Below are 17,699 nucleotides of genomic sequence, written 5' to 3'. Positions count from 1 at the left end.
ACATGTCTGAGCTTCTTTTCCATTCCTGCTGAAAAGACTGCATTTTGGCCTTCATGCAGAATGCGTCAATGCAAAAACAACAACAGCAAGTAAACACCACAAGTACAAGTAAGAAATACCGAATGTACCCAGTTCCTTCGCCCGAATAAACCTAAATGTGATATGAAACTGACATGGTCCCATTTCGAGCACCTTCACAATTGCTTTGAAATCATTTTTCCTGAATTTCACTAACGTTTCAATGATGTGGTTGATAAAAATAATGCCATGAAATTATTCAATATTCAAGTAGATAAGGCACTGGGCCTGCCAATACCTGACCCAAAATGTTGGGAGCCTGTGTGGCCTCCAGCACCAAATATTTCCTGCAGTTCCACTTTTTCATATTTACATTTCACTTTGTGGCTTAAAAATGATGTGTGTGTTAAAGCCAAAATATATTACACAATTGTTGCTGATGGAACAGTGTTTTTTCCACGCTGTGAGGACATTAAATGTTTCAACTGACCGTTTCCTAAAACCCCAGCCCCCACTATCAACAGCAACTTAGCAAGTGTTGAGGCCATGCGAACAGAGAAGTGTGTCCATATTTAAAAATAACATTCAAACAATATCTGCAGCTCTGCAGCACAGAGTAATATCTCTTTGGATTTTTGTTCTTGCTTTCCATTTTAATGATGTCATCGCTTCCTGAAAACTCATGGCAGACATATTTAAGTATCAGACGCTCTTGGTATGTAAGCGAAGTCAAGCTGCGGCACAAATCACAACAACAGGTGGCACCATAACTGCTGAATTTCTGCTTAGCATTAAAAAAATGACCCAGTTTAAGCTGCAGATTGTTTTGCCTCTTCTTTAGGTTTTTTTTGCGTCAGTGACTTTTGCATCTCAAGCTTCATTATTGGATACTTCCCGCCAAAATGCAATGTGTGTGTTTCAGTTGACCTTTTGCCTGAAAGTTTTTGCACTGTAGACATTTTATCAAAGAGCCAAATAAATATCCCATGATGCAGTTGTTAACCACTGGAAGTAATGATTGAAAAGAGTGTTTCATCGTGATCCATGCTGAGGCAGTAACCTTACCTGAGTTAGTAACATTTAGTTTTGTGTAGCATTCAATATGAGTTGAAAGTAAAATTACATTCCAGCAAACCTCACTGAGCTGTTTTCCTGAGATATTATCCAAGCTGACATCCAGCTGGAAAATTGAGATACAAACAAATTATACAATCATAAGCTGCTTGTATTTCATACCAAGACTAATGAGATGGACCCTGCAATGCAAAAGCAACATTGTTTCCTTACTTCCTTATCTATAACGTAAATCATCTGCTGATTAGCACGACTGATTTTATTCCTGGAACACATTGCTTAGTCCATGTTGGGGTATTTAATTTAGTGCATGATAAAGGCCTTGTCTACCAGGCTGTCTTTTTAACACAAGCCTGCAGGAAACGGATAAAGTCAGTCTGAGATGAAGGTTTTAAACAGCATGTTAGGAATTTAAAATTAGATAGAAAAGTTAAAGGTCAGGAAGTTTGCTGCAGTCATTCCAGTTGGCAGGCTTCAGGTTAATGATGATAAATCTCCTGTTATCTCCCTTGTGGCACCAAGAAAAGGATATGGACTAGTGACTATGGCAGGTAGGGTTTAGTAAATGGTCAGTTCTTTGTTAATGCAGCTCTTATTTGCATCATAAAACTTGTACTTCATTATGTGTAAAAATCACACACAGCTTTTGTTCTAATATGTACAGTTTAAGCTGCTGGGGGTAAAAAAAAAAACAAAACAAAACACCAAACGTAAAGTTTGGTTTGTCTACATTTGTATTAATACATCATCAAACTGGCTACATTGATAAGAGGCTCTTGTATTTTATGTGGCACCTTGTCTGACATTATGACTCATAAAATGTCACTATGGTTAGACTGTGCTCTGGGAAAAAAAAAAAAAAAATCTTTCAGTAATGTCTTCTGTGTAATTACTTCATCAGCTCAAATATTTTTGAGCTGTTGATTGGCACCAATCGTTTATGAGTCTGCAGTGGTGGGAATCAGGTGAAGGCTCAGACTGATGTGTTCCTGTTGATGAGGCATACGAGTGGGAGAGAGTCACTTTGCAGCACCTCAGCGCTGAGACGTGCCGCCGGTGCGAGTGCGCTGGCTGCAGCTTTTGCAGCACTGTGATCGTACGTTGGGCAGGTTGCAGCGGCCGAGCCAGCGGAGAGCCTGGCAGAAACGAAACGTCAGCCGGTCTCGAAGACAATCTGCTCCTGTGTGTCAGAGAGAGAGAGGAAGGTCACGCACACATGGTCAGGGTGAGGTTGGGGTTCACCTGTTGAAACTGCCCACACACAGACCCGATATAAATGGAGGGGATATATTTTTTAGAAACAATGGCTCAAAGACCTAGCCCGCCTCACTTTTAAGAAAATCTACACTCCTACTTCTCTCTTCTCAGGGTATCAAAAGGCTTCAGCAGTTTGAGGTTCACAAATCAGATAATTTTCTGAGCTACACACTTTTCTTTTTTAACTGGCTGATAGATTTGGTTGTGGCGCAAGCACTGATCCCGGGACCCGACCCTGGATAAGTGGATGGACAAGCATTGATCTTACTAAGCAGACTGCAAGATCTGCATAGATTACAGATTCTTTGGAGGATTCATTCTTCTGAAAATGGAAGAACAGACATTTCTCAATATATCAGAGTGACAAGAGTGCTAGTGGGAGCTCTGGATCAGGAGACTTTTTGGCTCAAAGTCTTTTCCCTCTGCTGCAGCACTGCAGTGAAAACAACTGCAGAAGTCTCATATTTGTTAAATTCAGCAAAGACTTGTACACACAAAGAGGATTTTGGACCTCCTGGAAGCAGATGTAGAAAGAAGGAATCATTACATCATCTATCATCATCCATGTTTAGACATACCCATATTGATACAAATGAAAAAATATGAATCTACCCATTACAATGATAATAATGATAATGATGACACGCTCAAAGAAGCTTTACAGGGAACAAGTCAATTAAAAGTATACAGAATAAATTCAAATTAATCCTTTATTTTGTTTTACCAGGCAGATTGCTTGAGATAACAAAAAAAAAATAAAATCTCTTTTTCCGAGCAAGGTCAGGCCAAGAAGGCAGCAAGAAAACAGAATGAAACACTACACACAAAAAAGAAAGAGACAGACACATGAGAGAGAGAGAAAATGTCCAGAGCCCTGAGGAGGAGTTATGTCCTACAGTCTGAGGGAGGTATGAAGGGAAGAGGAGGAGGAGGAGGAGAAGGCTGTACCTGGGGATCCTGGGGGAGGACAGAAAAGTACAGAACAATGCAATTCAAAAGAACACTAATCCAATGATGGTAAAATGCAATACAGTAAAACATTTACATACTCCATAATTTGCCATTAAAAAGCTAAAGAGTCTGGTTTTAAAATCAGAAATGGTGATAAAACCCTGCAGCTTTAGTGCCTTTTGAAGATGGTTCCAACCAAAGGGAGGAGAATTCCCAAACTTAGTGCGAGTTCTGGGGACAGAGGTGGATAAAAAGTCCAGACAGCGCAGACAGTATGATGAATTTGAGGTGAGAGTGAGGTAGGTGCAGAGGTATGAGGGGAGCAGGCCAGTTACAGCTTTGTAGATGAAGGTGTACCAGTGCAGGAGCCTACATGCAGACAAAGACAGCCAGCCAGCTTTGGTATGCAGAGTACAAAGACAGGAGGGTGACTTACAGCCAGTAACGTATCTCAACGCACAATGATAAAGGCCACCCAGCATATGCACCCAGAGGTGAAGCAGGCGCTCATGTACAGTACATCACCATAATCTAATAAAGGAATAAAAGCAGCAGCAACAAGCCGGTTTTTTAGAAACAAAAGAAAAACAAGGTAATCGGAAATAAAAGCCCAGTCTCACCTTTAGTTTCTTTGCCAGGTTTTCAATATGAGGTTTATAAGACAAGTGGTCATCAAGGATGATGCCTAAATATTTAAAAGAAGAAACAGTCTCAATAGGAGTACTTTGAGATGTAGGCACAGTAGGACGGCAATTTGTTTTGTCTCTGGCTTTAGTAAAAATCATTTCAGTTTTATCTGCAATAAGCACCAATTACAAGGTAAGGGGTTGGGCTTCTTTTTCTTTAAAAGCAACTTGCAGGTGGTCTACAGCAGTCACAGTGTGTCCAAAATAATAAATGACCATATCATCAGGATTAAAATGGAAATTTGCATTTCCAACATTTTCCCCAAATAGTTCATATAAATTGTAAACAAAAGAGGAATTGAGAAAAAACACAAAAAACTTGTGCAACAAAAAATGGACCAGACTCAGTGATTACCTTCCTAGCAACAAACTTTCGCTCTATGCTGCTCTATGTTCCCTACAGATAATATCCAACTAGGCCAGTGAGCGGTGATAGCTATCATGTCTTTGGGGTCATCAGGTGGGAACCTGATGGTTGTGGTGGTTTCATAGATAATGGCCGACTGACAATACAGTTGTCTTGTAGTGGGCAGATATTTGAGATCCCTTCAAGGAATTAAGTTTGTTTTACCACCTGTCTTTAATTTCCCTTGGGCACTACTGCGGTTGGGGGGGAAAAAAAAGCTGAATAAAACCAACCCACAATTTCCTGCTGGAATCTCAGTTCAGAGGAATAATGTGTCTAAAAGGCAGAGGCAACAGCAGATGATGGCTCAAACAGACGCTTTAAATATTGTGTGTCAGTCATGAACCCATTGAAAAGTTCAAAATGACCTTCTAGGTGACAGCTACTCACTCCAAGGGAGAGCCATTTGACAGTGAGATTTATATAATCAGATGAGATACTTTAAATGATCTTGTATGCAAACAAAGCTCCAAAAGCTGCATACGGCTGATGTAAAAAGTGTTTCACATTGAGGGTACTACAAGTGAAGCAAAACCAAAGAGATTCTTTAGTGGAATTTAAAAGAGCAATCCCGAAATAGTGCCATATATGGGAGAATGGATTGTAAATATGTTTTTCTCAGCTTTAATGAGAAACTTGTAGCTTCAGGTTGACAATAGGTCGACCAGGTCATAGAACTGTGAGAACAAAGTACACCTTTAAGAAGTTAGGTAATTACTATTACTGAAAATGGAAAACGTTTTGAGAGCTGTTTTGGCAACAAAAGTAAAAGTAGAAATTCCCACAATACAAACTAGAAAAAAAAAAAGAAAAAGAAAAAGCCATAACATTGTTGAGAAATCACAACATTTGCAACAAGCGTGTTCTCAGGGTGGCACTAGATGCAAAGCCATTAAATTGCTGAGAAGTCATTTTACAGGGTTAAATTACATGCTGTTTATTTAAATGATCTGACCGTGCTGCTCTTGAAGCGATTCTCAAAAATCCAGTTTGGAGGAATCCCAGTATTTTCCAGATCACAGAGACCAAACTGACGTAAGTGGAGTATAACGGTCACAGCTGCGGCATTCCCTGTGTGCTGAGCATCCTCTCCCCATGGAGCCCCATATAGAACAGTAAACAGAGGGGGACAGAGGGACACGAGACTTCCACAGATCAAATGATTTTCTTTCACTGTTTGAGAAAAACAAAGTGTATGGGTGTGAAGGAACCTCCATTCAGGGCCCACCAGTCCCATTTTACTTTTTTTTTTTGTGTCTTAGCATTGTTTCCTATAGAAGCCAGTTAAGGATGAAAAACCCAGGCTGTGTCCGAAACCGCTCCCTAATCCCAGATTAGTGCACTACATGGGGAGCTCGTCGTTTTCTAGTGGTGTCCGAAATCTTTTGCAACAAAATGTAGTGCACTGAAACTATCCCACAATACATTGTGAAAAGTAGTGAATAGCCAATGGTCACTAACCCATGCAAGATATCCCATGATCCACTGCGCTCGTGGCAAAAACGGAAAATCCCACAGAGAGAATATAATAAATATAAAATATGTAAATAAAGAATTAAAATCTAATAAAAGAAGACCAAATTCCAGAATAAAATTTACAGTGCAGTGGAAGATTATCAAAAGCATTTAACGTAATGCAGTGAAAAACAGAAAAGTTTAGCTGTGAGTGTTTAGGTTTTAATTGCACGACAGCGATGCCGCAATTAACGGTGCCAAAAAGTAGCGATCGTTCTTTTGGTGAATGACTTCACTATATAGTCCACTACATTCATCACCCTACATGGGGAGTGGGGATTAGGGAGTGAGACTTGGAAGGACGGTGTGTACAACACAGAGGCTCTGTGTCTCAGCTGTGATATCTGTGCTCTGTGATACATCACTTCTCACCAAGCACTTCTTCCTGGCCTGGCGAATCTTGAAGCCTCGGCTGTTTCTGCAGATTTCGTGGTTGTGGATCTTTCCCCATTGCCATTTGTCGTAACCATTTGGTCGGCTTTTCCCAGGGGGTATTTTTCAGTGACTCAATCTGTAGCACAATGGTGGGTTTCCTCCTCTCAGAGGAAGCGTTTTTGCGCTGCTGACCCTCCCCGGCCCCGGTGCTGTCTTTCCAAGCTGCCAACTGTCTCTCCAGTCATTGCCGGCCTATTCCCAGTTGCCAGCCAGTCTATTCCTGGTTGTCACTGGCCTGGTCAGAATAAATCGTTCTTTAATACATTTTCTGATGCACCTGAACCCATCATCAGTGAAGTAAGTGATGATGCCCCACTGTGTTCATCATGCAGTCTCTAAATCCCAATGCACCACTGCGTGCTTGGCACCAAACAGCAGTCATTATTAAAGATTTTTACATGACAAAAGAACTATAAGAGCGATTAGAGTTTTTTGAAGTTCTTCTTCCAACAAATCGAGCTGAATTTTTTTTGTTGCATAGGAATATAAGAAACTGGGGATGGTGGCCTTAAACAAACTGGCTGCCTCTGCCAAAAGAAAAACAAAACAAATAAAATGTACACTTAAGTTGAACTGGTGAAAGAAGATATGATAGATACATGACATCCAAAAAAGCAGCAAAATATCTCTCTGCATGTACTAAAGTCAAGAGGGTGGTCCCTGAAGCAAGAAAACAGCAAAGTACATTTCAGGGGTCAGAGCTCAGGACCAGGGAGTTCAGCGCCTTTGGTAGATTTGATGCTGCAGGGATGAACGCACAGCAAACTAAGCACTTCAGAGCTTAACTCACAAAAGTGCATGGAGGGAAAGGGAAGTGATGCTTTATTCTGGAGAATATAGCAGTGTTTTTCAAAGCATGTGCACAGTTCATGTGAATAATGAAAAGCATAGCAACTTACTGCTCTTACTTCTTACTGCTCAGAAAGCCACCTTGCTTCAGAGCAGGATATTAACAACATGCCCCCAAGATTTATTGTTGGGCAGGCGAGAGTGGAAATCTACCCTGGGTTTGGTCTTACCGGTCTCCTGTCATGGCAGTGTTTCCCTTTCTGAATGACAGTCGCAGTTAATGTGCTAGAAGCGCCTCTCTGTAACATCCTGTCCAGGTTTGATGGGAATATCTACTCTGCTGAAACCATCATTAATTGGCAGGCAGCAGCTTTATGGATTAACCCGGTGCATTTTTTTTGGTCAGTGTTTGTTATATTGATTTCATCACAGGGACTTGTACAATATTGACATAAGAATGCACCAGGAACATGCATAGTAAAAGATTCAACCATATGTTTAATAATATGAATGCTGTTATTGTTTAGATTCTTCTTTATTCTTTTTACTTCATTCGTGCCTCAAAATTCCTTCTGCTTTTACTTTTTATCTCCTGGTCTCTATTTGTACAGTAGTGTTTAAAATAATAGCAGTCCAATGTGATTAACCAGATTAATCCAGGTTTTTAGTATATTTTTTTTTATTGCTAAATGGCAAACAATTTACCAGCAGGTGCAGTAGATTCTCAGAAAACCAACAAGACCCAGCATTCGTGACATGCACGCTCTTAAGCTGTGCATTTGGGCAATTAGTTGAATGTTCAAAAAAATAGCAGCGTGGCATTCAATCAGTGAGGTCATCAATTTTGTGAAAAAACAGGTGTGAATCAGGTGGCCCCTTATTAAGGATGAAGCCAGCACTTGTTCTCTTTGAAAGCCTGAGGAATATGGGTCGTTCAAGACATTGTTCAGAAGAACAGCCTACTTTGATTAAAAAGTTGATTGGAGAGGGGAAAACTTATAAAGAGGTGCAAAAAATTATAGGCTGTTCAGCTAAAATGATCTCCAGCGCCTTTAAATGGAGAGCAGAACCAGAGACATGTGGCAGAAAACGGAAGACAACCATCAAAATGGATCGAAGAAGAACCAGAATGGCAAAGGCTCATCCAATGATCAGCCCCAGGATGATCAAAGACAGTCTGGAGTTACCTGGAAGTATCATGAATGCTGGGTCTTGTTGGTTTTCTGAGAATCTACTGCACCTGCTGGTAAATTGTTTGCCATTTAGCAATAAAAAAATATACTAAATATACTAAAAACCTGGATTAGTCTGGTTAGTCACATTGGACTGCTATTATTTTGAACACTACTGTATGTTGCTTGTGTGCTGTTTTTATGTAATATGTACTGTATTGTGTATCGGTTTGAATTGCTTTGCTTGGTTGTATTTGTGCTTTTCTATACGTCCTTGATGTTAAAGATTTTTTTTTTATTATTTATCCATTTCATTCTGTGCAATAAGAGGGACATAATTAACAGCCCAATGTTTTTTTGTGCTTCCACAAAAGAAAAGAGCATTGACAGCCATGGACCCCTAAGGGTTAAAGTTTTATCAAACACACACTGCTGATGTAGAGCAGACAATTATCACACGGAATTAATCGCCAGTTCTTAACACACAGAAATCTTAATATGGTCCTCCTTATGTCATTTTTAACGACTGCTTGGTGAATAAGTCATTATTGCTGGGGATCGGCTTGGCAGGTTGCACTCAGGTTCTGCTTTTAGCCTTTGGCCTGTGAATGCTTTAAATCTCCCAGATTGCGGTGCAGGCTTTCACTCGGCCAATTTCACAGCCTATTCTCTGCACACTGGATAAAATGACCTTTTGTCCCATCACTTCATATATCCATCAAGCGCCATCCCCAGTAACTTGTAAAGATGCTTAAGAGTTTCTGATGTGACCCCTTTTTGGTTCAGTGAAGCGTGAGAATGGCTCTGAATTTATATCTTTATATCTATAAGCGGTGGTACTTCAAGGAGATTTGACAGGACTGCAGTGGAGCAGGTGCCCGTTTTAATGCATCCACCACATAATATTAAATCAGATCAACTGGAACATAAATGTTCTCCCTCTATATTTCTCAGAGTAGAAATATAGGTGCATAACAGAATTTGAATTTTGGAGTTAAGGCTGTAAATGTAGTCATGGTGGCCGTGATGGCCCCATGTAGGGCCTCTACAAGGGTTTTTGTGTGTTGTTGCTGTCTTATGTTCTGTGTGTTATTGAAGTGTTTTTTTTGTCTTTTCTGCTATCTTAGATAAGGGAAGATATTTTTTGGATTTTTTTGAAGTAATTATTTTAAAGTTATCTCCACTTCTGCTCTCTACTTTGTTGTGGTCTCAGATGGGCAGCTATATTGACCTTGACCATTGATTTTATTTACCAGAATCCAAGTGAATGTTAACACCAAATATAAAAAAATCCTTTCAAAGTTTTACTCGGATACAGTATCATGTTGGCAAGCATGCGAAGCACTGATTGACACGTGAAACAGTAATATGGCCGTCGCTGAAGTGGAGGCAAAAGTCTGAAGTCTTTTGTGGTGAAAACCCGCATAACTCTTGAAACAATTAGATGAACAACTTTGCTCTGAAACCAGCTGAAGACTCGCCTGGCTGCACTACCAATTGATTTTCTTGTTGAAGCAAATCAGATGAACACATTGTTAACTGAAACTAGGTCAGGCAGGGTTCCATGCACAGCATCAAAATGGCCGCTTGCTATCACACACCTGCATTATTTACAATAACACTTCATTTCTTTATACAGCCAAAATGTCAGCCAAGCCGGCACTCGGTTTCTAACAGGCTGGCCTCTGAGGGACACTGTGATTCCATATCTGATATATAAACCAAACAGAAATGCCACTGGGCTGCTGTGGACGACATCAGGAAATTAAATCAAAGTGAAAAATGCGTTTGTGAAAAACATCAGTTTGACTTGAGGAAGCATAAATTCATAAGGTGCAAATGTAACACACATTTTTGGAGACTGTCATTTGTCCTGTGCTATGAGGCTTACGTGGGGATCAACAAAGCTCCATGTTCTGATCTGTGAAGATTCAAATGTTAAGGTAATCCGCTTTCCACTTCTGATAACCTGCAGTGTCAAACTCCTCCACTGCAGATGAAACTTCAGAAAAACTTCTGCGTAACCAGTTTTTCAATGAGTCTATTGCAATGAAAAGCAGAAAATGGAAATGTCAAATCATGGATGCTATATTTCAAGCAAACAAGGACAGACAGCCTAGAATTTACAGTTGTGAATAGGTTGCTTTGATAGCAAATGTCTTTGGCTTCAAAATAAAAAAAGAAAAAGAAAAGAAGAGAGTTGTGCGTGCCTCTGAACAAAGGAGTCCTTTGAGGCTACTGTAGTCAGTCTTTCCACTGGTCTTATGATGTTGCCTGACTCGAGGAGAAGTTGGTGGATTTCTATCAATATCGGCACTGCTGCTGGCGGCCAAGTGTGGTTCACACAGCTGCTACCATAAAACATTCAAATAAATAGTGCTGCATACATGAATTAATGTTCACCCATTGATGAAAACCTCCAGATCGTGACGTAGTCGTACAATATTCATGTTTGCTCTTTCTTTTTAAACCACTTATCCGTCATGGCTATGAGCAGGTTTGATAAAGGAAATCTGTCAAAAATGAAGCTGTATTATGTAGACTCTCTTTGACCCCCTCTTTGCACTGTGTTTGTTCCTGCTTGTGTACCTGAGTGAGGATATCTTTTGCTGGAGGTGCTGAAGATTTACAATCCTAAGTCATGCTTCAATTCTTGGCAATTGCTTTAGTCTGACATTTCACTTACTATCCCAGCTGATGTGTGCAAACATTCACTGTCTGATCACCCAACAAGCCTCAACACTTTTTCCTTTTGTTTAAACGCCGTATGTTCCTGCTGCAGACAGTTGACATTTAGGTCCAGCCTCATTTTCCAGTCATGTACATACACATCAGCGTGTCTGCCAGGACAAATGCAAACACTGTTCTCAGACTACTTCACGGCCTCCTGGGGTTTCTAATTATAAATGAAAAAGCCAAAGATCCTCACTCCATGGCCAGGAATTTTCTACATTCTGTACATTAGAAAGGCAAAGCCACGTAGCAAGATTATTTGTGATTTCAGAAAAAAAATGTGTCACTATGAGTCACCTACAGTAGATCCAACCCAGATTCTGGGCTGGATCTGGCTGGATGTGGTTTACACACAACTACAGCTCTGTAGTTGTTCTGCAGACTGGACATTGTGTGTTGGCAGACAGGTTTTATCAGTGTTTCCTGAAGCAACTCCTGATGTCAAGACCAGCAAAGTCAATACAAATCCCTCCGTCTGAAGCACATCAGGAAGCGTTTTGAATTTAATCATTTTAACTGAGCAAAGCTGAAGGCAGACTGTGCCCTTCCAATCTCTGAAATCATGTTAATCACCCTTATATTGAAAACCTGGTAGTGCTGCGTACCATCAGTCACTATTATTAGTTGCTGTTAGTTCTGTGGTACTTAAGACACATATGGAAAAGTAAATGGCTATAATCGGGTGTCACTAACCAAAAAAACATGCTGCATAAAACTGAACCGATAATCCAGCTCTTTCAGATTGTGTACTTTCCCAGTAACTCACCAGTGGGGGCGCTCTCACACTCCTGTACGCTGCACTTCTGGGTGCTGTCAGGCTGTGGCTCATGGTTGCACTGAGCTTGATCCACTTCCTCATCGGTGTCGACCTTCGTATTAATGCATTTGATGAGTCGATGCTGGACTCCGCCACCACAAGAGGCTGAGCACTGTAATGGCAACAGCTTTAAAAATCTTTTGCAGACAGAACAGTGACACTACAAGAATGTCATTTTACCAACCAAAGACTCACAAAAGGCGCAATGTTGTCAGAGTGCAGACCCTTCTGTTGTCTCCAGTTTTTTCTGATTCAGACTGATCTATGTTTGAAAAGCATCTATTTAAAGATCTGCCTTTGTGGACAGAACTGAAATTCAGTCATGTAATCACGGCATGCGGTATGGCAGGGTCATTATGAGGTGGCCGCCTGCAGCTAATGTAGCGTATTGGCCACTGATTATGGCCAATCATGGGTGATCTTTTAGACTGCGATACAATCTTTGCTCACATTTACTGGACATTCTTCTATTTGTGTATCTCAAAGATCGAAACTTGATGTAACAAAGGGAAATATTGGATATTTAGGTTTTAATCTACTGCCATTCAAGGCGATAATAATTCAAGACAGAAATAGCAACCGAACACCTTTATTGCCCCGACACACTTGAATCAATCCATTCATTTTTTTCTTGTTGTTTAATCATCTGGTTTGAGGACACAGATTTCTTTCAGTTTAATTTTTCGGTCCTAAATTCTTTCTAAAGCTTTTCCAGATCCTGTAAAGACCTTTCTCTTTACTTTATCCATCGGATCACATGCTCCCCCAACAAAAGTAAATTCTATAGTCAGCAGTACTGTGCCACACCTGCTCTTGTTTTCCAAATGATTATTATGTTATGCATCAAAAAAAAAAAAAAAGTAATTAAGTAATCATTTGGTGTCCTGTTGGTCTCAGTTTAACTTGTATGTGGCTCATTACACACTGTAAGGAGTTCATTCAGCTCTCAGTCTGGATCATCAGTGCAGATTTTATTATTTCAGCATGACATATTTTTATGTCTGTAATTATTACCCCGACTCTGAATGATTTAAGTGTTTTGGAAAATGATAAGTGGGACAAAACAATATGAATTATGACAGAGCCTCTGTGCTATCACGACAAGTTAGAAATCTGTGTATCTTCTGCCTTGTCTGGATGGTTTTAAGCTGTCCTGTATGGAGATGTGTGTAGCGTACCTGGCTCCACGAGCCAGTCAGCCATTGAGCACATGGCTGGCTGTTACATGACTGGATGTTGCTGGGCTGAAGGTCCCTGTCACATTCGTCTTCCTCTGGACAGGTGACAATACGCTGCTGCTCCCCTCCCCCACATATCTCAGAGCACTGAACATCACAAACACATTCATTATTTTTGATTGACTTGCCATTGCCCTGCAAAGTGTTTACCTCTATATTGTTGTTATCAAGACATTCTGAATCCAATTTTCTAGACCTCCCAACCAAGTCTTTGATTTTCATGTTTGTGCGGCACATGCACACACACACAAAAAAAAAGATGAAATTGCAGACACTCACGTGTTGTTTTACAAACTCTAGTCATGGTGATTTGGTTGAGAAAGAAAACTCTGCGATGACACCAGCCTTTTTAGTGGGTGCACATGCTTGTTTGAGTGTCCAAAATGACTATAACAGCAGCTTATTTTCTGCAAAACGCCATTTAATTGATATTCCCCTGACTGTGAATGATAAGATTTTATTGGAAAGCAGTGAACTATACTACTGTATCGTTCACGTTCACGTTCCGGAATTGAATTTTCTTTTCATGCTTAAGTGTTCAAGTTTGAGTCTCACAACCTTCCCCTTAAAGGCATGGATGCAGAGGATCCTCCTACGATGAATGCATAACAACACTATGTTTTTTTAAAACAGATTGAATTTTTGCTGCAGCCAATTTCCCATTTCAAGCAGCTTTAAGCTCTCCGTACATTTTCTTTTGCACTGAAGTGAATAGAAATTGTTATTGAAGAAAATGTCCAGTGAGGAAAACAAATGTAATTTCTGAGAGTGTGTAGCACCCTGCCTGGTACTGCACACATTTCAATACAACCTCACTATCCATTTACAAATCATGTATAATCATGTAATCTCTGTCGTTTTTTTTTTTTTTTTTTTTTTAATCATCTCATCAACAATTGTCTTACGCTTCTTACCTGACCCCACGAGGAGGTGTACCACTTGAGGCAGGGCTGGAGGTTACAGGGTTTCTGGGTCTGTGGCCTAGAGGACATGGCCCTGCAGTGGAAAGGCCGTAGAGGCCTTTGATCTCGCATATCAAAACACTGGAGCTCTCGGGATTGAATGCCTCCTTCACAATTTTTGGAGCACTGGGAAAATAAATAAATTGTTATTCAAATAGCTTGAGCTTCTGGAGCTTGCCAGCATTTAGCCGTAGCGAGTCTAAGTCAACTGGATTTGCTTTGGGGTTTAAATGGCTTGCATCATTCATCAAAGAAGCTTCAGTGAACTGGGGATGACTAATGGATGAGAAATAAAAGTATGCCAGAGGACCCAACCAAGTTATATGTGTCATTGGGTCGATGCCCAATGTCATGGCATTTAATGTCAGTAATGTTGCTATTTTGGATAAGTGGTGCATCAACATTGTTGCCCCTACAGCTATAGTGCCAAATGTGCCAAAAGACAAAACAAAATTTGATAAAAATCCTGTCCTTGTCACATGTTGATTTTGTATGTAGTCTCACCTTACTCCACTCCCCTACTTTCCATGTGGAGCAGGGCCGTAGGTAACACCTCTGTGCTGGAGCAGGTCTCTTGGCCAGGTCACAGTCAGAGTCTGAGCCAGTACTGCAGGCCAAACTCCTCCAGATAGCTCCCAGGCCACAGCTGGTGGAGCACTGTCCATAGAGCATGAATTACACTTCACAAAATTAGGATTCATTTTAATTAATTTGGATGCACAAAACACTCCGGCATGTACAAAAGGGGCTAGTGATGATAATAATTAGTTGTACTGATGCGTCCTCAGTGTATTGGTCAGGCTTTCAGTGTTTTCATATGACGGTAAATGTAGATTGCATAAAAGTTATATTCAATACAATTTGGGGGCAAGCAGAGCATTCGTGTTCCCAATGCGCCACAAATATTTATTGTGGAAAATGGCACCAAAACAGGATGATCTGCCTCCAAATTAAAAGTAGCCAGAGACATACAGCAAAGAGTCAGACTCAGCTGGACGTTAGTGTGTGTGTGAACTAATGTGGACTCACAGCGCTCCAGTTGCTGGTGACCCAGTGGGCAGCAGGAGTGACTGGCGTGGTGGCTGAAGTGTGGATGTACAGTGTTGCTGCGGGTTCAGGAGAGTCTCTGAGGTCTTTTGGAAGCTGATGGGAAGGACTGGGATCATTGTCTTTACTGATCCTCGCCACTGGGGGAACGACTATTTCATTGTAGTCAAAATCAAACGGTGGAGCTTGGGATGTGGAATCTGTTCTAGATGTTTCTGTGCTGGCCAGTTTTGGCAGTATCTGCCTCCTTTGAGCTGGAAGGAAATCTGTAGGAGTAGGCTGAGAGGCTCCCTCTGGGATTGTAGGAGGTATGATTTCTGATCCAGTCGATGATGTGAAGTCACTGGAGGCCTCACGGTTACCTGAGTTCAGTAGGAGGGGAATGTGCAGAGGAGGGGATCTCTGAGAATAAGGGACTGTACTGAGTTCAACGTCAGTGTCCCGTGAACTATCCTCACATGTGCTATAGACTGTATTAAGATTAGTTGTTTGAGGTATTTTTGAAAGATTTATATCCAGCTGGACTTCAGTGACAGTTTCTGGTGTGGGAGAGCCAAGAGGTTCTGGACTCTCTTCATCCTCTTGGTCTGCAGAGTCATCTGGACCTAAAGTGGGGTTTTCAATGTAATTGTATTCATAATAATCACTTCTGTCCGTCTCCTGAGTACTGGGTGTTTTTGTGTCATTAAGGCTAATACTTGTTTCATGTCTGGGAGCAGGAGCAACATGTTTTGAAATCACAGTGATATGCTCAGTGGGACTTTCCTCCTCATAGACACTGTCATTGTTATTTTCAGCCTCTTCCCCAGATTGTCCCAATTTCACATCCTGTGTGGGCTCCTTTGTAGCGAAATCCATTCTGGGCATTTTTCTTGTGCTTTCAGGCCACTGCTCATTGTCATGTCCTTTTTGTGTTTGTGAGCGCTGAGTTGTAGAAACAGGCAGAAGAAAATCCTCCGACAGGAAATCGTCCAAATTATCAGAATTCATTTGAACATACTCTTCTGCTGCTGTAATTTCACTGTTGTTGACCTTTACGATATCTGTGCTTTCTGGCTCTTCAGTGTTCAAAACATAGACAGGGTTGTTTGAAATAGTAGAACTGACTGTGGGGTCGCTTGTAGTTTCAGTGATGGTGTTTTCTTTCTCTCTGTGACTCACGTTGTCCTCCTGTGGAGCATCCAATCCAAAACTGATCTCTGAATCCATACTTTCACTCTCAAAGTCATCCGACAGGTCCTCATGAAAGTTGATGAAGTTGTAGTCATAATAAAAATCATCAACTTCAACACTGTTTTGATTAATATTTTCAATGTTATTGTGGTAGTGAAAATCTCCCTTATGGTTTCTGGGTTGGGCTCTGGTGTTGCTGACTTTGGGCAGAGGTTTGCCTTCAGGTATGGAGTTTATCTCATTCAACACTTCTTTACTTGGCCATCCACTTCCAGACCAGTCCATGCTGCCAAAGTTATCCACAACCTGTGGACAGTCTGAAATGTAACAGGCACTGACAGCCAGAGGTTTCTTTAGGGGGTCACACTGAGCGCCTGTATTTCTGGAGCAGGTGACATTACGGCGACGTATGCCATTTCCACAAGTCAGCGAACACTGCGGAAAAAATGAAAAATGCAGATTATATGCATCAGAAACTCCACTGGTATTTTAACAAGTTCACAAATTGATTTAAAAATATTCGAAAAAGGATGCACTGTACAATACATGGGGAGAAAACCACAGATGCATTTATAGGTTAAAAAACTAACAGATGGTATTTCTCGGAGTGAAAAATTCACCCGATAATTTATTTCCTCCTCAATGCTCTGCACCATGTCAATGCTATGAGTCAGACTGGCAACAGTGCTGAGGTAATTTCAAGAAAAGTTTCTGAACAAGCCTCAAACTTTCAAGAATTAATCCACAAAGGCCAGTGGCAGGGGTTAAAGGTCACAGTTCCCATTCAGTAAGTGTATTGACTGACAACTCTTCTGGTCTACTACTCTTCTCACATCATGGGACTCAAGCTTGCTTTTGTCTGAAACTAAAAATGTGTAAAAGGAAAAAGCTGAAGGATCACCAGGTTTCTAAAACTCATCCTGAGGACGCAAACTTTTTGATGACATTTCACAGCAGTCCCTGAAAACCCCACATATTAGCCTAAGGTTAATGCTCTAAGAGCGTCCAACTTCATCAGAAATCATCCTCTTTGTCTGTAACTCATTCAACAGCTGCTGAGATATTTAACTTTGACCAAAGTGTGTTCCATCCGTGAGGAAATTGTGACCAGGATGAACCATTCAGACTCAGTCTGTAAAGGCTGCTAACACTTCTATTAGAGTCAGTAGCTTAAAGGTCACCTATTTATTCTGTAACAAGTTGCATCCTTGTGTGAAAAGCAGAGATGAATGTTAAAGACAGGCCTCGAGGGTCTGAGGTACAGCCAATCAGCATCATTGAGATTCATCTTTAACATGAAAGCTGAATGTGGTCTGTACCACAAATGAAGAATGTGGGTATGAACTGTAGCTGTATTTTCCTATTTTCAAAATGTTCAAGATAATTATTCAATAATTGTCTTCCACAGAATGATCTCACCAAATTT

The 17,699-nt window shown here is 40.8% G+C and overlaps 1 protein-coding gene across 1 annotated transcript in view; it reads right to left on the bottom strand.

Annotated features, from left to right (window-relative positions):
• Nucleotides 1–1,967: 1,967 nt before the first annotated feature.
• The window catches only part of adamts7 (a disintegrin-like and metallopeptidase (reprolysin type) with thrombospondin type 1 motif, 7), a 57,972-nt gene continuing 42,240 nt past the window's right edge, over nt 1,968–17,699 (bottom strand). Inside the window, exons 19-24 of the mRNA XM_029498307.1 lie at nt 15,083–16,708; nt 14,558–14,710; nt 14,006–14,179; nt 13,032–13,178; nt 11,803–11,965; nt 1,968–2,272 (exon numbers count right to left, since the gene is read on the bottom strand). Of these exons, the coding sequence (XP_029354167.1) occupies nt 2,127–2,272; nt 11,803–11,965; nt 13,032–13,178; nt 14,006–14,179; nt 14,558–14,710; nt 15,083–16,708 (2,409 nt within the window). The 3' untranslated portion in view covers nt 1,968–2,126. The remainder of the gene's footprint in view (nt 2,273–11,802; nt 11,966–13,031; nt 13,179–14,005; nt 14,180–14,557; nt 14,711–15,082; nt 16,709–17,699) is intronic.

The sequence above is a fragment of the Echeneis naucrates genome, chromosome 3 (genome assembly GCF_900963305.1).
Source record: "Echeneis naucrates chromosome 3, fEcheNa1.1, whole genome shotgun sequence".
Taxonomy (NCBI): domain Eukaryota; kingdom Metazoa; phylum Chordata; class Actinopteri; order Carangiformes; family Echeneidae; genus Echeneis; species Echeneis naucrates.
This window is presented reverse-complemented; position numbering and strand designations above follow the sequence as displayed.